We start from the raw sequence: 21312 nt of genomic DNA on the forward strand, positions 1-21312 counted from the left end.
TGTTCAGGGTGTCAGATGTGGGAATCTTGGGAGACCTCCAGCCTCCCTGATGGCCACATCTGCGTCAGGTGCATCAAGATGCAGCTCCTCAGAGACCATGTTGGGATCTGGAGCTGCAGCTTGATGACCTACTGGAGGTTTACCGTTTGCATGAGATGATGGGACTTTCGAGAGACTTTGAGACTGTACAGTGCCCATGGTCTGTTCTTATCAAATTACGGTATTGCTTTGCACTGTTGCAGCTATATGTTATAATTATGTAGCTTTTGTCAGTTTTTCAGTCTTGGTTTGTCATGTGTTTCTGTGATATCATCCTGGAAAAACATTGTATCATTTCTTAATGCATGCATTACTAAATGACAATAAAAGAGGACTGCGTGTCCTCATAATCTAATCTAATCTATTAGGGAGAGTGAAGAGGTGATAGACAGGAGCTACAGGGAGCTACTCATCCCAAGGCTACAGCGGTCAGAAAACTGGGTGACTGTCAGGAGAGGGAAGGGAAATGCCAGGATAGTGGAGAGCACCCCTGTGGCTGCCCCCCTCAGCAACAAGCATATCGTTTTGGATGCTGTTCAGGGGGATGACCTGACAGGGGACGGCCACGGTGACCGGGTCTCAGGCACTGATACTGGTGCTGTTGTACAGGAGAGAAGGAGGGAGAAGAGGAATGCGGTAGTCATAGGGGATCAGACAGGAGATTCGGTGAGCCTGATAGAGATACCCGCATGGTGTGTTGCCTCCCAGGTGCCAGGGTACAGGATGTCTCAGATCGGGTCCAGAATATTCTGAAGGGAGAGGGCGAGCAGCCAGCTGTCTTGGTACGTGTTGGTACCAATTACATATTCAGGAAAAGGGAGGAGGTCCTGAAGAGAGATTTCCAGGAGTTAGGAAGGAAGCTGAGAAGCAGGACCTCCAGGGTAGTAATCTCAGGATTGCTACCTATGCCACGTGCTAGCGAGGGCAAGAATAGTAGGATCAGGCAGATAAATCCATGGCTGAGAGATTGGTGCAGGGGGCAGGGCTTCAGATTCTTGGATCATTGGAATCTCTTCTGGGGGAAGTATGACCTGTTCAAAAAAGGCAGGTTACACCTGAACCCGAAGGGGACCAATATCCTGGCGGGAAGGTTTAATAGAGCTATTAGGGAGGGTTTAAACTAATTTGGCAGGGGGATGGGAACCAGAATGACAGAGCAGAGGAATGGGAAAACAGAAATAAATCTAAGATAGTGAGCAATAAAGATGTCAGGAAAGACAGGCAGGTGATGGGGCAAACTTGCAGCCATTGGGATGAGTTGCGGTGCAATAAAGTTGCAGTGAAATCAAAGCGAAAAGTACCAAATACTGGACTTAAGGTGTTATACTTAAATGAACGCAGCATAAGGAATAAGGTGGATGATCTTGTCGTACAGCTACAGATTGGCAGGTATGATACTGTGGCCATCACAGAGACATGGCTAAAGGATGCATGTCTCTGGGAGCTGAACATCCAAGGATACACAGTGTATCGGAAGGATAGGCAGGTAGGCAGAGGGGTGGAGTGGCTTTATTGGTAAGAAATTATATTAAATCATTAGAAAGAGGTGACATAGGATCGGAAGGTGCAGAATCTTTATGGGTTGAGCTAAGAAATCGCAGGGGTAAAAGGACTCTGATGGCAGTTATATACAGGCCTCCTAACAGATGCATTGATGTGGACTACAAAATACAACAGGAAATAGAAAAGGCTTGCCAGAAGGGCAGTGTTATGATAATTGTGGGGGATTTTAACATGCGAGTGGATTGGGAAAATCAGGTCGGCACTGGATCTCAAGAGAGAGAATTTGTAGAATGTCTGCAAGATGGCTTTTTAGAACAGCTTGTTGTTGAGCCCACTAGGGGATCGGCTGTGCTGGATTGGGTATTGTGTAATGAACCAGAAGTGATTAGAGAGATTGGGGTCAAGGAACCCTTAGGAGGCAGTGATCATAACATGATTGACTTCACTGTGAAATTTGGAAAAGAGAAGCCGAAATCCGATGTCCGGAGTAAAGGAAATTACAATGGCATGAGAAAGGAACTGGCCAAAGCTGACTGGAAAGGGACACTGGTGGGAAGGATGGCAGAGCAGCAGTGGCTGGAGTTTATGCGAGGAGTGAGGAAGGGGCAAGACAGATATATTCCAAAAAAGAAGAAATTTTCGAATAGAAAAAGGATGCAACCATGGCTGACAAGAGAAGTCAAAGCCAAAGTTAAAGCATAGGAGAGGGCATACAAGGAAGCAAAAATTAGTGGGAATACAGAGGATTAGGAAATTTTTAAAAGCTTACCATAACACCATAACACAAAAGAGCAGAAGTCGGCCATTCGGCCCATCGAGTCTGCTCCGCCATTCCATCATGAGCAGATCCATTCTCCCATTTAGTTCCACTCCACCACCTTCTCACCATAACCTTTGATGCCCTGGCTACTCAGATACCTATCAATCTCCGCCTTAAATACACCCAATGACTTGGCCTCCACCGCCGCCCGTGGCAATAAATTCCATAGATTCACCACCCTCTGACTAAAAAAATTTCTTCGCATTTCTGTTCTGAATGGGCGCCCTTCAATCCTTAAGTCATGCCCTCTCGTACTAGACTCCCCCATCATGGGAAACAACTTTGCCACATCCACTCTGTCCAAGCCTTTCAACATTCAAAATGTTTCTATCAGGTCTCCCCTCATTCTTCTAAACTCCAAGGAGTACAGTCCAAGAGCAGACAAGCGTTCCTCATACGTTAACCCTCTCATTCCCAGAATCATTCTAGTGAATCTTCTCTGTATCCTCTCCAACATCAGCACATCCTTTCTTAAGTAAGGAGACCAAAACTGCCCACAGTACTCCAAGTGAGGTCTCACCAGCGCCTTATAGAGCCTCAACATCACATCCCTGCTCCTATACTCTATTCCTCTAGAAATGAATGCCAACATTGCATTCGCCTTCTTCACTACCGACTCAACCCGGAAGTTAACCTTAAGGATATCCTGTACGAGGACTCCCAAGTCCCGCTGCATCTCCGAACTTTGAATTCTTTCCCTATTTAAATAATAGTCTGCCCATTTATTATTTCTGCCAAAGTGCATAACCATAAACTTTCCAACATTGTACTTCATTTGCCACTTCTCTGCCCATTCTTCCAATCTATCCAAGTCTCTCTGCAGACTCTCCGTTTCCTCAGCACGACCTATCTTCGTATCGTCAGCAAACTTAGCCACAAAGACATATGGCTGTTGTGTTTTACTATTTATTGTTATGTTTATTATTTAGTGTTGCGTTTGTTATGTTATGATTGCACTGCTCCTGAGAAACGCTGTCTCATTCTGCCCTGCAGAGCTGATGTACGGTTTGAATTACAATAAAGTTTTTTGAATCTTTGAATCTATTCCATAATCCAAATCGTTGATGTACAATGTAAAAAGAAGCAGCCCCAACACGGACCCCTGTGGAACACCACTGGTAGCCGACAACCAACCAGAATAGGATCCCTTTATTCCCAGTCTCTGTTTCCTGCCAATCAGCCAACGCTCTACCCACGCATGTAACTTTCCCGTAATTCCATGGGCTCTTATCTTGTTAAGTAGCCTCATGTGTGGCACCTTGTCAAAGGCCATCTGAAAATCCAAATATACAACATCCACTGTATCTCCCTTGTCAAGCCTACTGGTAATTTCCTCAAAAAATTGTAATAGGTTTGTCAGGCAGGATTTTCCTTTAAGGAATCCATGCTGAGTTCTGCCTATCTTGTCATATGCCTCCAGGTACTCTGTAACCTCATCCTTGACAATCGACTCCAACAACTTCCCAACCACCGATGTCAAGCTAACAGGTCTATAATTTGCTTTTTGCTTCCTTGCCCCCTTCTTAATTAGCGGATTGACATTGCAATCTTCCCAATCCTCTGTCTTCCCACTAATTTTTGCTTCCTTGTATGCCCTCTCCTTTGCTTTAACTTTGGCTTTGACTTCTCTCAGGCCACTGTAATTTCCTTTACTCCACTGAAATACTGACACATTAGATTTCGGCTTCTCTTTTTCAAATTTCACAGTGAACTCAATCATGTTATGATCACTGCCTCCTAAGGGTTCCTTCATCTCAATCTCTCTAATCACCTCCGGTTCATTACACAATACCCAATCCAGTACAGCCGATCCCCTAGTGGGCTCAACAACAAGCTGTTCTAAAAAGCCATCTTGCAGACATTCTACAAATTCTCTCTTTTGAGATCCAGTGCCGACCTGATTTTCCCAATCCACTCGCATGTTAAAATCCTCCACAATTATCATAACACTGCCCTTCTGACAAGCCTTTTCTATTTCCTGTTGTAATTTGTAGTCCACATCCCTGCAGCTATTTGGAGGCCTATAAATAACTGCCAACAGGGTCCTTTTACCCCTGTAATTTCTTAGCTCAACCCATAAAGATTCTACACCTTCCGATCCTTTATCACCTCTTTCTAATGATTTAATATCATTTCTTACCAATAAAGCCACACCTCCCCTCTGCCTACCTTCCTATCCTTCCGATACACCGTGTATCCCTGGACGTTCAACTCCCAGAAACATGCATCCTTTAGCCAGGTCTCTGTGATGGCCACAATATCATACCTGCCAATCTGTAGCTGTACGACAAGATCATCCACCTTATTCCTTATGCTGCGTGCATTTAAGTATAACACCTCAGGACCAGTATTTGGTACTTTTCGCTTTGATTTCACTGCAACTTTATTGCACTGCAACTCATCCCAATGGCTACAAATTTGCCCCATCACCTGCCTGTCTTTCCTGACATCTTTACAGCTCACTATCTTAGATTTATTTCTGTTTTCCCCTTCCTCCGCTGTCATTCCCGTTCCCATCCCCCTGCCAAATTAGTTTAAACCCTCCCAAACAGCTCTATTAAATTCCCGCCAGGATATTGGTCCCCTTCGGGTTCAGGTGTAACCTGTCCTTTTTGAACAGGTCATACTTCCCCCAGAAGAGATCCCAATGATCCAAGAATCTGAAGCCCTGCCCCTTGCACCAATCTCTCAGCCACGTATTCATCTGCCTGATCCTACTATTCTTGCCCTCGCTAGCATGTGGCACAGGTAGCAATCCCAAGATTACTACCCTGGAGGTCCTGCTTCTCAGCTTCCTTCCTAACTCCCAGAAATCTCTCTTCAGGACCTCTTCCTTTGTACTCAAACACTTTCCACTGTATATGTGACAATAACAATGAAAAAACAAACAATAAGCAACAACACACATAAAAGTTGCTGGTGAACGCAGCAGGCCAGGCAGCATCTCTAGGAAGAGGTACAGTCGACGTTTCAGGCCGAGACCCTTCGCCTGTCCTGACGAAGGGTCTCGGCCTGAAACGTCGACTGTACCTCTTCCTAGAGATGCTGCCTGGCCTGTTGCGTTCACCAGCAACTTTTATGGGTGTTGCTTGAATTTCCAGCATCTGCAGAATTCCTGTTGTTTGCAATAAGCAACAAGGTCAGAGGGGATGCATGTGAATCTCTGTGTCTCCTGGAAGGGCAGTTTAGGACCCTGGATGGTGGTGAGGGAGGAAGTGCAGGGACATATATAGCACCTGCTACCATTGAAGGAAAAGTGCCAGGGTATAGAGAGGGATGAACAGACCAGGGAGCTGTGGAGAGGTGATGAGATCACATTGTAGCTGGTGTAAATTATGAAAATTGATATGCTGAATGCATTGCAACACACACAAAATGCTGGAGGAACTCAGCAGGCCAGGCAGCATCTATGGAAAACAGTTGATGTTTCAAGCTGAGACCCTTTGGCAGGACTTTTTCCGTAGATGCTGCCTGACCTGCTGAATTCCTCCAGCGTTTTGTGTGTGTTGCTTAGGTTTCCAGCATCAGCAGATTTTCTCTTGTTTGATGCTCAATGTGTTGGCTGATGGGATGAAAAGTAAAATCCATTGACTTTCGATCTTCTGCTCGGTTAAAAGATATCAAGCAAAAACTATTTTTTTTGTGTGGTAAAAACCCCATGTGGCATATTTATCATGCACTTCATCAGATTTATGGATGATTTATACTTACCTGCCCTTCATGGCATTGAACTTCAGCATGCACAGGACTGCTCCCAGAATAAAGAACATTAGGATAGGATCCAACAAGATGTACTGTGAAATAGTTATACATCCAGTATCTGCCAAGAAAAACAAAAGTTACAGTAATTCATCCAATGTCTGCCAATAGAAAGATATTGTTGCATATGGATTGAACAGCATCAGCTCCATCAACACCACAGATTTCAGATCAAAGCTGGTCCAGACCTGGTCAACATTTAAATTCTCTTCAACAATCTGGGGTACTCAGATTACAATTAACAATGCCATTGTCAAACATATGAACAAAGTCCCAACACTGTTGAAGAAACAATGAAGCAACACGCAGGACAGAATGCACTTCACAAGACTGGACTTATTTCCTGGCATAATTTACATATTACTATTTAACTATTTATGGTTTTATTACTATTTATTATTTATGGTGCAACTGTAACGAAAACCATTTTCCCCCGGGATCAATAAAGCATGACTATGACTATGAGCAAAAAGCAGAAACGCCGCATGCTGTGATGGACAGAAACAGACAAGGAGAAGGAAGGTAAGGGCAGACAGTGCCAGATGGGAGGGAAGGGAGACAGAGGCTGTAAGGCGAGAAGTGGAGACGAAGTGTAGCAGATGATGGAATTTACTAAATAAAGAAGGCAGGACATTCAGGTAGAAAGGGCTGGCAGATGGAATGAGCTGGAAGAGTGGAGAGGACACTCACATGATGTACTCTTTGTATCATAAGTAGATACAAGGTTGGCAAAGGAAACAAAATTGAGTGATGTGCTGGGGGAGTGTCAGTGCTCAGAAAAAGGAGTCAGAGACTCATTGAACACTACAGCACAGAACAAGGCCCTTTGGTCCATCTATTCCATGCTGAACTATTAATCTGCCTAGATCCAGTGACCTGCATAGGGACCAAAACCTTCCATACTCCTCCCATCCATAAGGCCATAAGATATAGGAGCAGAAGTAGGCCATTCAGCCCATCGATTCTGCTCCGCCATTTAATCATGGCTGATCCAATTCTTCCAGTCATCCCCACTCCCCTGCTTTCACCCCATACCCTTTGATGCCCTGGCTAATCAAGAACCTATCTATCTCTGCCTTAAATGCACCCAATGACTTTGCCTCCACAGCCGCTCGTGGCAAAAAATTCCAAATTCCAATTCCAACCTGGCCAAGTAGTGAAGGCCTGCGCTAATTAACTGGCTGGTGTGTTCACAGATATCTTCAATCTCTCACTCCACCAGTGTGCGGTACCCACCTGCTTCAAGCAGGCTTCAATAATAATGGTGCCCAAGAAGAGTATGGTAACCTGTCTCAATGACCATCGTCCAGTGGCACTCACATCCACAGTGATGAAGTGTACTGCGAGGCTGGCGTTGAAGCAGATCAGCTCCTGTATGAGTGGCAACTTGGATCTGCTCCAATTTGCCTATAGAAGCAACAGGTCTACAACAGATACCATCTCATTGGCTTTTCACACAACCTTGGAACATCTGGACAGCAAAGTTGCATACATCAGGATGCTCTTTATCATTTACAGCTCAGCATTTAATATAATCATCCCTCAAAACTAATCAGTAAACCGAAGGCCTGGACCTCAAGACCCCCTTCTGTAATTAGATCCTGGATTTCCTCTCTTGCATATGCCAGTCAGTTCGGATTGGTAAAAACGTCTTCTCCACAATCTCTATCAGCACAGGAGCACCACAGGAATATGTGCTTTGCCTTCTGCTCCACTTGCTTTACACCTATGACTATGTGGTTAAGTACAGCTTCAACACCATATACTTTACAAGTTTGCTGATGATACTACTGTTGTGAGCCATATCAAAGGTGATGATGAATCTGCATAGAGGAGGGAGATTGAAAATTTAGCTGAGTGGTGTAATAACAACAATCTCTCAATGTCAATAAGACCACGGAACTGATTGTGGACTTCAGGAGGGGGAAACGACAGGTCCATGAGCCAGAACGAGTATTTTGCATCAGTCTTCACTGAGGAAGACATCAGCAGTATACTCAAGGGTGGCAGGGAAGAGAAGTGTGTGCAGTCACAATTACAACAGAGAAATTACTCAGGAAGCTGAATAGTCTAAAGGTAGATAAATCTCCTGGACCAGATGGAATGCACCCTCGTGTTCTGAAGGAAGTAGCTGTGGAGACTGCGGAGGCATTAGCGATGGTCTTTCAAAAGTCGACAGATCCTGGCATGGTTCCGGAGGACTGGAAGATTGCAAATGTCACTCCGCTATTTAAGAAGGGGGCAAGGAAGCAAAAAGCAAATTATAGACCTGTTAGCTTGACATCGGTGGTTGGTAAGTTGTTGGAGTCGATTGTCAAGGATGAGGTTACAGAGTACCTGGAGGCATATAACAAGATAGGCAGAACTCAGCATGGATTCCTTAAAGGAAAATCCTGCCTGACAAACCTATTACAATTTTTTGAGGAAATTACAAGTAGGCTAGACAAGGGAGATGCAGTGGATGTTGTATATTTGGATTTTCGGAAGGCCTTTAACAAGGTGCCACACATGAGGCTACTTAACAAGATAAGAGCCCATGGAATTACGGGAAAGTTACATACGTGGATAGAGCGTTGGCTGATTGGCAGGAAACAGAGAGTGGGAATAAAGGGATCCTATTTTGGTTGGCTGCCGGTTACCAGTGGTGTTCCACAGGGGTCCGTGTTGGGGCCGCTTCTTTTTACATTGTACATCAACGATTTGGATTATGGAATAGATAGCTTTGTGGCTAAGTTTGCTGATGATACGAAGATAGGTGGAGGGGCCGGTAGTGCTGAGGAAACAGGGAATCTGCAGAGAGACTTGGATAGATTGGAAGAATGAGCAAAGAAGTGACAAATAAAATACAATGTTGGAAAGTGTATGATTATGCACTTTGGCAGAAGAAATAAACGGGCAGACTATTATTTAAATAGGGATGCAATGGGTCTTGGGAATCCCCGTACAGGATACCCTTAAGGTTAACCTCCAGGATGAGTCGGTGGTGAAGAAGGCGAATACAATGTTGGCATTCATTTCTAGAGGAATAGAGTATAGGAGCAGGGATGTGATGTTGAGGCTCTATAAGGTGCTGGTGAGACCTCACTTGGAGTACTGTGGGCAGTTTTGGTCTCCTTATTTAAGAAAGGATGGGCTGACGTTGGAGAGGGTACAGAGAAGATTCACTGAAATGATTCCGGGAATGAGAGAGTTAACATATGAGGAACGTTTGTCCGCTCTTGGACTGTATTCCTTGGAGTTTAGAAGAATGAGGGGAGACCTCATAGAAACATTTCGAATGTTGAAAGGCATGGACAGAGTGGATGTGGCAAAGTTGTTTCCCATGATGGGGGAGTCTAGTACAAGAGGGCATGACTTAAGGATTGAGGGCGCCCATTCAGAACAGAAATGCGAAGAAATTTTTTTAGCCAGAGGGTGGTGAATCTGTGGAATTTTTTGCCACGGGCGGCAGTGGAGGCCAAGTCATTGGGTGTATTTAAGGCAGAGATTGATAGGTATCTGAGTAGCCAGGGCATCAAAGGTTATGGTGAGAAGGTGGGGGAGTAGGACTAAATGGGAGAATGGATCAGCTCATGATAAAATGACGGGGCAGACTCGATGGGCCGAATGACCGACTTCTGCTCCTTTGTCTTATGGTCTTACTCAGAGGGCCTGTCCTGAACTGATCATATAAATATAGTTTCAAAGAAAGCATGACAGCGCCTCTACTTCCTCAAGAGTCTGCAGAGATTCGGCATGTCATCAAAAACCTTGGCAAACCTATATAGATCTGTGGAAAGTGTGCTGACTGGCTACATTTCATCCTGGTATAGAAACACCAATGCCTGAGCGTAAAATCCTACAAAAGGTTGCGGATTCAGCCCAGTACCTCATGGATAAAGCCCTCCCAACCATTGAGTACATCTACATGAAACGTTGCTGTAGAAAAGCAGCATCCATCATCAAAGATCCTCACCACCCAGTTCATGCTCTTTTCTCGCTGCTGCCACCAGATAGAAGGTACAAGTGCTTCAGGACTCACACCACCAAGTTCAAGAACAGTTACTACATAGAAACATAGAAACCCTACAGCACAATACAGGCCTTTCAGCCACAATGCCGTGCTGAACATGTCTTAGAAATTACCTAAGGTCACCCATAGCTTCTCTATTTTTCTAACAACGCCTCAACCATCAGGCTCTTGAACTAAAGGTGATAACTACATTCATCCTATTTCTGGTGTTCTCACAACCGATGGTCTAACTTTGAAAACTCTTCATCTTGTCATTTCATTCTTGTTATTCATTGCTCTTTTTTAATATTTTCATTTACAGATTGTTGTTCATTGATCCTGTTTACAGATACTGTTCCATAGATTTGCAAGTTTGTCCATGGGAAAAAGAATCTCAGGGTTGTATGTGGTGACATGTATGCACTCTGATAAAAACATTTACTTTGAACTTCTGAACTTTGAACAGTCTGCAATCTCTCTACAAATTTGCTCCTCTAAATCCTGCTGACTATTGGGTGGTCTACAATATAATCTCATTAATGTGGTTATCCCTTTTTCATTCCTCAATTCTACGCATAAAGTTTCACTAAATGAGTTCTCCAGACTGTCCAAACTGAGCACCTCTGTGACATTTTCTCTGATTAGTAATGCCACCCTCCCCCTTCAATTCCTTCCCCCCATCAAATCTAAAACAATGAAACCCCAGAACACTGAGCTGCCTGTCCTGCCCCTCCTACAACCACAAGTCTCACTAATGGTGATAATGTCTTAATTCATTGTGCTGATCTGTGCTCAAAATACATCTACCGGATACGCTTTAGCACTGCTGGCCCACCACCTCGACGGAGTCTTGATCATAAGCGGGCCGAAACTGCTGAGGACAGGTGGCAGATCAACTGATGATCCCACTGGTGACAGCACAGGACAGTTAACATCTGAGTCCACATGTATTTTTTAACTACCTTCCGTATGATACACCTTGCAATAAAATGTGCACATCTTCCAACAACCTTTGCCTCCCTTTGCTAAAGCCTCGAAGAGTCAAAGCCTAATCTCACAACTCAAACACTGGCACACTCCTACTTCTTTATGTTGGCCCTTGCCAGATGCCTAATGATGCACAATCCAACACCTCCTCGCATGCAGAATGTCTCAGCTGTCCCCACTCGCAACTTTTGAACTCTCTCTCCCTCGACAAAATCCAACGTCTCCTCAGTGGCAGTGATGTGCAGAATGGGAGAGAGAACATGGGTGGATCGGTAGAGAAGGGAGCACGTGGTATCTGAAAATGGAAAATTCAATGTTCTTGGCAGTGTTGTGGACTACCCAGCTGAGATATGAGATGTAAACACTGAATTTTCAAGTTTCAAGTAATCCTTATCTCCAGTGCTCTCCTTTCAGTCAACGTATTTTTGTTCTTATCATATGCCACCCTGTATGCAGCCACCCATTACTTATTTTTTGCTCCTCTTCACCTCCTGGTTTACTGCACAAAGAATAGACTCCCCCATCTGCCTTTCATTGCTCCCTTGACTGCCATCCTGACTAGTTGCATCATCATCTGGGACGGAGGCATCAATGCACAGGACAAGAGTCTGAAGACACAAGATCAACTTTTCAAGAACAGCGATTTCCCCGCTGTGGGTACATAGTGGTACAAACTATGTAGGTAGGAAAAGGGATGAGGTTCTGAAGAAAGAATGTACGGAGTTTGGTCGGAAGATTTGGCAGATGAAGGTATGTCTGAGGAATTAGTGCAGGGGACAGGGTTTCAGATTTCTGGATCATTGGGATCTCTTCTGGGGAGGGTATGACCTGTACAAAAAGGACAGATTACAAGGGGCACCAATAACCTTGCAGGTAGATGCAGTGTGTACTGAGACTGTCAGGAAAGACAGGCAGATGATAGGACAAAATTGAAGTCAGTGGGATGAGTTGAAGTGTAACATGGATGCAAAAGCACTGGTGAGGCTTCACTTGGGGTATTGTAAATTGTTTTGGCCCCTTATCTTAGAAAGGATGTGCTGAAACTAGAAAGGGTTCAAAGGAGTTTTACTAAAAAGATTCTAGGTTTGAATAGCTTGTCATATGAAGAGCACTTGATGATTCTGGGCCTGTATTCACTGGAATTCAGAAGAATGAGGGTTACCTCATTGAAACCTATCAAATTTTGAAAAGCTTTGATAGCGTGGATGTGGAGAGAATGTTTCCTTTGGTGGGAGAATCTAAGACCAGAAGACATAGCCACAGAATAGAGGGGCATCCTTTTAGAACGGAGATGAGGAAGAACGTTTTTAGCCAGAGCGTGGTGAATTTGTTGCCACAGGTGGCTGTGGAGGACAAGAGCTCACATATATTTTATGGCAGAGGTTGGTAAATTCTTGACTGGTCAGGGCACAAAGGAATACATGGAGAAAGCAGGAGATTGGGGCTGAGAGAAAATATAGATCAGCTATGATGAAATGGCGGAGCAGAGTTGATGGGCCAAATTGCCTAATTCTGCTGCTATATCTTATGGTCTTATGGTCTAACATAGGGTGGATAAATCACCAGGGCCTATGAACTTGTAGGAAGCTATTGCAGAAATTGCAGGGGACTGAGCTGAGGTATTTAGAACATCCTTAGCAACGGCCTAATTCTGCTCCTTTGAAATGGTCTAAAATTGAAAAGGGTGATGAAAACACAACTGCATATGTTATATTTGAATGCACGTAGTAGACAAAATAGAGTAGATGATCTCGTAGCACAATTAGAGATTAGCAGCTCTGACATTGTGAGCATCACTGTGTCGTGGCTGAAGATCATATTTGGAGCTTAATATTCAAGAATGCACACTATCAAAAGGAAATATAGGAAGGCAGAAGGAATGGCACTGCTCTGTTGGTAAAAAAATGAAATCAAATTGTTCAAAAAAGGAGACAGAGGATTGGAAAGGAGACAGAATCTTTGTGGGTAGAACTAAGAAATTGCAAGTGTAAAAAGAGATTTGGAGTCCTCATGCAGGATTCCCTAAAGGTTAACTTGCAAGGTAAGTTTGTGGTAAGGAAAGCAATTGCAATCTTAGCACTCATTCCAAGAGAACCAGAATATAAGAGCAAGGATGTAATGCTTTATGAGGCTGCACTTGGAGGACTGTGAGCAATTTTGGGCCCCTTATCTACGAAAGGATGTGCTGGCATTGGAGAAGGTCCAAGGAGGCTCACAAGAATGATTCCTGAAATGAATGGGTTAATGTATGAAGAGTGTTTGATGGTCTGGACCTGAACTCACTGACATTTGAAAGAATGTGGGGGAATCTCACTGAAACCTATCTAATACTGAAAGTCCTGGAAAGATGGATGTGATTAGGATGCTTCCTATCATGGGGAAGTCAGGAGTCTAGGACCAGAGGGCACAGCCTCAAAATAGAGGGATGTCCATCTGGAACAGAGTTGAGGAGGAATTTCTTTACCTGGAGGGTAAGAAAATTATGTAATGAATTGCCAATGACAACTGTGGAGGCCAAGTCATTGGGAACATTTAAGATGGAGGTTGATAGGTTCCTGATTACACAGAACATAGAATAGTACAGCACAGTACAGGCCCTTCGACCCACAATGTTGTGCCGACCCTCAAACCCTGCCTCCCACATAAGCCCCCACCTTAAATTCTTCCATATACCTGTCTAGCAGTCCCTTAAATTTCACTAGTGTATCTGCCTCCACCACTGACTCAGGCAGTGCATTCCACGCACCAACCACTCTCTTGAGTAAAAAACCTTCCTCTAATATCCCCCTTGAACTTCCCACCCCTTACCTTAAAGCCATGTCCTCTTGTATTGAGCAGTGGTGCCCTGGGAAAGAGGTGCTGGCTATCCACACTATTGATTCCTCTTAATATCTTGTATACCTCTATCATGTCTCCTTTCATCCACCTTCCCTCCAAAGAGCAAAGCCCTAGCTCCCTTAATCTCAGATCATAATCCATACTCTCTAAACCAGGCAGCATCCTAGTAAATCTCCTCTGTGCCCTTTCCAATGCTTCCACATCCTTCCTATAGTGAGGCGACCAGAACTGGACACAGTACTCCAAGTGCGGTCTAACCAGAGATTTATAGAGCTGCATCATTACCTCGCGACTCTTAAACACTATCCCTTGACTTATGAAAGCTAACACCCCATAAGCTTTCTTAACTACTCTATCCACCTGTGAGGCAACTTTCAGGGATCTGTGGACATGCACCCCCAGGTCCCTCTGCTCCTCCACACTACCAAGTATCCTGCCATTTACTTTGTACTCTGCCTTGGAGTTTGTCCTTCCAAGGTATATCACCTCACATTTCTCCAGGTTGAACTCCATCTGCCACTTCTCAGCCCACTCCTGCATCCTATCAATGTCTCTCTGCAATCTTCGACTATCCTCTACACTACCCACAACACCACCAACCTTTGTGTCGTCTGCAAACTTGCCAACCCTCCCTTCTACACCAACATCCAGGTCGTTAATAAAAATCACTAAAAGTAGAGGTCCCAGAACTGATCCTTGTGGGACACGAGTAGTCACAACCCTCCCATCTGAATGTACTCCCTCCACCACGACCCTCTGCCTTCTACAGGTAAGCCAATTCTGAATCCACCTGGCCAAACTTCCCTGGATCCCTGAATAAGCCTACCGTGTGGAACCTTGTCAAATGCCTTACTAAAATCCATATAGATCACATCCACTGCACTACCCTCATCTATATGCCTGTTCACCTCCTCAAAGAACTCTATCAGGCTTGTTAGACACGATCTGCCCTTCACAAAGCCATGCTGACTGTCCCTGCTCAGACTATGATTCTCTAAATGCCCATAGACCCTATCTCTAAGAATCTTTTCCAACAGCTTTCCCACCACAGACGTAAGGCTCACTGGTCTATAATTACCCGGACTATCCCTACTACCTTTTTTGAGCAAGGGGACAACATTCACCTCCCTCCAATCCTTCGGTACCATTCCCGTGGACAACGAGGACATAAAGATCCTAGCCAGAGGCTCAGCAATCTCTTCCCTCGCCTCGTGGAGCAGCCTGGGGAATATTCCGTCAGGCCCTGGGGACTTATCCATCCTAATGTATTTTAACAACTCTAACACCTCCTCTCCCTTAATATCAACATGCTCCAGAATATCAACCTCACTCATATTGTCCTCACCGTCATCAAGTTCCCTCTCATTGGTAAGTACCAAAGAGAAGTATTCACTGAGTCAGGGCATGAAAGGTTACGGTGAGAAGACAGGAGAATGGGGTTGAGAGGGATAATACATCACCACGATGGAATAGTGGAGCAGACTCAATGGGCCGAATGGTCTAATTCTGCTCCTATGTCTTATGCTTACAAAATAGGTTAGGTGGAACCAAACATACAGAGAAACAAAGAAAACCTACAGCACAGTACAGGCCCTTCGGTCCACAAAGCTGTGCCAAACATGTCCTTACCCAAGAAATTACGTACAGTTACCCATAGCCATCTATTTTACTGAGCTCCATGTACCTATCCAGGAGTCTCTTAAAAGACCCTGTCATATCCGCCTCCAGCACCGTCGCTGGCAGCCCATTCCACACACACACAACTCTCTGCATAAAAAACTTACCCCGACATCTCCTCCGTACCTAATACACCTATTATTTAATATATCTATCATTTGAATACCCACTCAGATGAAGGGTCTTCCTGAATCATCAACTGTCTATTTCCCTGCATAGATACTGTCTGACTTGCTGAGTTACACTAGCAGTTTTTTTTGTGCTAGATGTTGAGTAAATTTACACACAACAAGAAAATTACTAGAGTTGTACACAACAAACAATATTCTTTTTGGATACTGCAGGACATGGATTAGTTATAAGGTTAAGTACAGTAGTGGCAAATGGAACTTCATCATGACAAATGCACCTAATGTACTTTGGGAAGCGCAATTCTGGATGACACATAAAGCAAGTGAATGGATGTCAAGGAGCCTCAAGTGAAGAGAGACATTAGGTTGCAAGTCCATAGCTTGCTGAAAGTGGCAAGGCAATTGGATGAGGCAGTAAAGAAGGCATTTTGCATGCCCCAACTGGCCCATTTCACAAAAAATGTTTGTTTGGATATACACCTTGTTTGGATATACACCTTAGCATAATCTGAATTTTTCCAATGACACCAACATATTGAAACAAGATATTAAAAAGATTGGAAAGATATTTTTGTTATTATTTCAACGGTCCTAAATATAGACTTACAACCTCATCCAATTACTGCTATCTTTGGACTACCAATGATAGACTCAAATAATTTAACCTCTTCATCATGAAGGATGATTGCATTTCTTACTTTAATAGCTAGAAGGTCCATCTTGTTGAATTGGAAAGAGATCAACCCTTCTACAGTATTTCATCGGTTTTCACAAACTATGGTGTGTCTGAATTTGGAGAAAATTAGAAGTGCAGTTTATGACCCTTCTATTAAGTTTGAAAAAATTTGGAGGCCATTTATTCAGCATTTTCATTTGATGTAATTTGATCATTCCCAAACTGGTTTTATTTCTCTGTACTGTTGTTGGAGGGGAATGGAGGCGTCGACGCTGAGGTTTTCTTCTTTTCCATTTTTAAGTTGTTAGTTTTGCCCAAGTCTTTTAGCTTAGCTTAGTTGTTTTTTTTTCTTTTGGGATGGGTTTTTTTTTTCTTCTTTTTTGTCTTTTTCCTTTTTTTTTGCTTTATATTATCCGTGTTCAGTTCTACATGTATGGGAGTTTTGGTAATTTCCACTATTTGGTTTTGCAATTACTCTTTTTTTAAATGTAACAATACATCTCATATTATTTGTATTATTGCTATGTTTTGTTTCTATATTTTGAAATTAATAAAAAGATTGAAAAAGAAGAAAGAAAATATAATCAGTGAGAAACTTACCAAATATCAGAATAACAGCAGCAACAAGTGCAGCAGTGAGTGACCTGGTCAGCTCCAAAACAATGAGATATGCAAAGGGAACGAGGCAAGACCCTAGGATTGCACAGAGCTGGAGATATTCACAAGAAAAAGCACACAAGACAGAAAGAGAACAGGTTACCATCAGAAATGTAAAAATAGCATCTGGAAGATGGAGAGTACACTAATAGATTTACATTTCATAGATTAACGGAGTTATACAGCATGGAAATAGACGTTCAATCCAACTTGCCCATGCCAACTAAAATGCTGTGTTTGGCCCATCACCCTCTGAACCTTTCCTATTCATGAGCCGATCCAAATGACTTTTAAACATTGTCATTCATTCCATCCAATACCCTCAGTGTGGGAAACCAATCCCTCAGATCCTTTCTCTCATCTTAAACTTGTGCCCTGCAGTTTCAGCTTCCTCTGCCCAGGGAAAAAGACTGTCTATCCTCCTCACCTCCGTTGCTCATAATTTTATAGACCTCAAAAAGGTCACCTTTCAGCTTCCCTTGCTCAAAGGAAAACAGTCCCGGCCTATCCAATCTCTCATTCTTCCTCAAGCCCTCCAATCTTGGCAACATGCTTGTGAGACTTTTCACTACCTCAGTACAGTAGCCAGGATAATCAATCACCACCCCAGATATTCTCTCTTCTCCCATCGAACAGATACAGAAGCCTGAAGACACCTACCAACAAGCTCAAAGACAGCTTCCACCCTGCTGTTATAAAAATATTAAATGATTTCCTAGTACAGGCTGAGCATTCCTTATCTGAAATGCTTGGGGCCGGAGGTGTTTTGGAATTTTTTTTTGGATTTTGGAATATTTGCATTGATATGATGAGATACCTTGGAGATGGGACACAAATATAAACACAAAATTCATTTACATTACATATACAGCTTATACATGGGAAAGAGTAAACAGTCGACTATTTGGGCCCAGACCCTTCATCAGAACTGTACCTAATATGAAGGGTCTTGACCTGAAAAGTCGACTGTTTACACTTTTCCATAGATGCTACCAGGGTAGCTGACTCCCTCCAGCATTTTATTTGTATTGCTTTGGATTTCCAGCATCTACAAATTTTCTCATGTTTGTACAGCTTATACATATGCCCTGATGTAGATTTATATAATATTTTAATAATAGAAACATAGAAAACCTACAGCACAATACACGCCCTTCAGCACACAATGCTGTGCCAAACATGTACTTACTTTAGAAATTACCTAGGGTTAATTTTATAAATGAAACAAGAAAATGTACACTGTACATTGAACCATCAAAAAGGTAAACTATCACTACCTCAGCTGCCCAGGTGGACAGTCAGTGGCTGTTTGTCGTTGCCATAACAGCCAACTCTGAATCCAGTAAGCAGTCTTTGTCCTCCACTTGTTCATTACACCATTCAGCAGGTTAGATTTTCATCAGCGACAACCTTGGCAAACTCTAATGATCTTCTCCGTTGCTTTACCACCACAAATCTTTAAAAATCTTACGGTATGCCTTTACTTAAATTCTGCAACCAGCCTGCTGAATATTCACAATTACATTCAATTTTCAGTTTGCCGTGAAAGATCTTTGCTTTGCTCATGATCAGCATACTGTTAAGCAGCATATGTTCACTCTGTCGCTGATAAATCTATTCTTTCAATACACAATCAAGATCTTCAGTTTTTGTTTAATGTAGTTTTTTTCTATTATTTGTTAACTTCTGTTTATTACATATATGAAATCATTCTCTGTGTTGCACAGAGACCTGTGCATTGCCTGGGTACCTTCCCAGCATCTTGTTGAATTTTCTATTTGTGACGTTATGTCAGTACTCATATACACAACCTATAAAATGAGTTGGGGGGGGGGCGGTCTCTTAATCTCACATTCTACCAAGTTATGATTTTGCATCTTATTGTTTACCAACACTTACTCTGCAGTTGATACAATTTATTCTGCATTAGACCATAACATTTTGGAGCAGAATTCTGCCAGTCAGTCCATCGAGCCTGCTCCACCATTCCATTATGGCTGATTTATTTTCCCTCTCAACCTCATTAACCTGCCTTCCCCCCATACATCTGTTGCCCTGACGAATCAAAAAACTCCAAATATTTGTTTTAAATATACCCAATGACTTGGCCTTCATAGACATCTATGGCAATGAATTCCTCCTCATCTCAGTTCTAAATGGATATCCTTCTATTCTAAGGTTGTTCCCTCTGCTATTAGATTCACCCACTATAGGAAACATCCTCTCCATATCCATTCTACCTAGGCCTTTCAATATTTGATAGGTTTCAATGAGCTCCTCCCTCATCCCTTTAAACTCCAGTGAATACAGGCCCAGAGCCATCAAATGCTCCTCACACAGAAATGTACAAAAGTCTGAGGCACATGCAAAAAAATTCTGTAAAGCAAAGATGCTTTCAAGAATAATTAAATGAAATGTTTCTAAATATTAAAAAACTATGAAGAGCAGTAAGCAGTAAAAAAAACTAAATCAAATCAATATTTGGCGTGACAAAACTTTGCCTTTAAAACAGCATTAATTCTCAGTGGCATGCCAAAGTTTGCGCACCCCTGATCAAAATTTCTGTTACTGTGAATGGCTGAGTAAAAGATGAACTGATTTCCAAAAGGCATAAAGTTAAAGATGACACATTTCTTTAATATTTTAAGAAAGAAAACTTTTTTATTTCCATCTTTTACAATTTCAAAATAACAAAAAAGGAAAAGGGCCCAAAGCAAAAGTTTGGGCACATACTGTTGCTCATTGCGGCCAAAAAGTTCTATTTTAACTTCATCAGTCCACAACACTTGTTTCCAAAATGCATCAGGCTTGTTTAGATGTTCCTTTGAACCTTTTGAATAGAACTTTTTGGCCTCAATGAGCAAAGGTATGTTTGGAGAAAAAAGGGTGCAGAATTTCATGAAAAGAACCCCTTTCCAACTGTTAAGCACGGGAGTGGATCGATCATGCTTTGGGCTTGTGTTGCACAGGAAACATTTACTGTTAGAGGGAAGAATGAATTAAATTAAATACCAGCAAATTCTGGAAGCAAACATCACACCATTTGTAAAAAAGCCAAAGATGAAAAGAGGATGGCTTCTACAACAGGATAATGAACCTAAACACACCTCAAAATCCACAATGGATTACCTCAAGAGGTGTAAGCAGAAGGTTTTGCCATGGCCCTCACAGTCCCCTGACCTAAACATCATCGAGAATCTGTGGATAGACCTCAAAAGAGCAGTATATGCAAGATGGCCCAAGAATCTCACAGAGCTAGAAGCCTTTTGCAAGGAAGAATGGGTGAAAATCCCCCAAACAAGAATTGAAAGACTCTTAGCTGATTAAAAAAAAGTGTTTACAAGCTGTGATACTTGCCAGTGAGGGTAGGAATAGGATGCTCTGGAGGAGGAACAAGTGGCTGAGGAACTGGTGCAGGGGGCAGGGTTTCAGATTTCAGGATAATTGGGACCTCTTCTGGGGCAGGTGGGACCTGTACAAGAGAGACGGGTTACACTTGAACTACAGGGGGACCAATATCCTTTCAGGGAGGTTTGTTAATGCTATTGGGGAGGCTTTAAACTAGATTTGCAGGGGGATGGGAACCAGAGTGCCAGAGCTGACAGTGTGGCTGGGGTGAAAATAAATGATGTTAAAAGTTCAAGCAAATCCGCTAATAGAAAGGTTGTGAGTGGTGGTAAAAATCTTCTGAGCTGTATATATTTCAATGCTAGGAGTATTGCAGGGAAGGCGGATGAGTTGAGGGCGTGGATTGACATGTGGAATTATGACGTTATAGTAATTAGTGAAACTTGGCTACAGGAGGGGCAGGACTGGCAGCTTAATATTCCAGGGTTCCGATGTTTCAGATGTGATCGAGGCAGAGGAATGAAAGGTGGGGGAGTAGCATTGCTTGTTAGGGAAAATATTACAGCAGTGCTCAGGCAGGACAGATTCGAGGGCTTGTCTACTGAGTCCTTATGGGTGGAGCTGAGAAACAGGAAAGGTATGGGCACATTAGTGGGATTGTATTACAGACCACCCAATAGTCAACGAGAATTGGAAGAGCAAATCTGCAGAGAGATAGCAGGCAACTGCAGGAAACATAAAGTTATGGTGGTAGGGGATCTTAATTTTCCATATATCGATTGGGTCTCCCATACTGTTAGGGGTCTAGATGGTTTAGAGTTTGTAAAATGTGTTCAGGAAAGTTTTCTAAATCAATATATAGAGGGACCAACTAGAGGGGATGCAA

The 21312-nt window shown here is 43.0% G+C and overlaps 1 protein-coding gene across 13 annotated transcripts in view; it reads right to left on the reverse strand.

Moving 5' to 3' along the window:
- Nucleotides 1–21312, reverse strand: part of pomt2 (protein-O-mannosyltransferase 2) — a 287055-nt gene that overhangs the window by 183184 nt on the left and 82559 nt on the right. For all 13 annotated transcript variants that reach the window (XR_011888356.1, XR_011888355.1, XM_072274832.1 and 10 more), the window contains 2 exons: nucleotides 17022–17130; nucleotides 6074–6182 (listed from right to left, as the gene is read on the reverse strand). Coding sequence is in view for 11 of the 13 variants with exons in the window: in XM_072274832.1 (XP_072130933.1) it covers nucleotides 6074–6182; nucleotides 17022–17130 (218 nt within the window). In the remaining 2 variants the exon portion in view is untranslated. The remainder of the gene's footprint in view (nucleotides 1–6073; nucleotides 6183–17021; nucleotides 17131–21312) is intronic.

Source organism: Mobula birostris, chromosome 1 (genome assembly GCF_030028105.1).
Source record: "Mobula birostris isolate sMobBir1 chromosome 1, sMobBir1.hap1, whole genome shotgun sequence".
NCBI classification, from domain to species: domain Eukaryota; kingdom Metazoa; phylum Chordata; class Chondrichthyes; order Myliobatiformes; family Myliobatidae; genus Mobula; species Mobula birostris.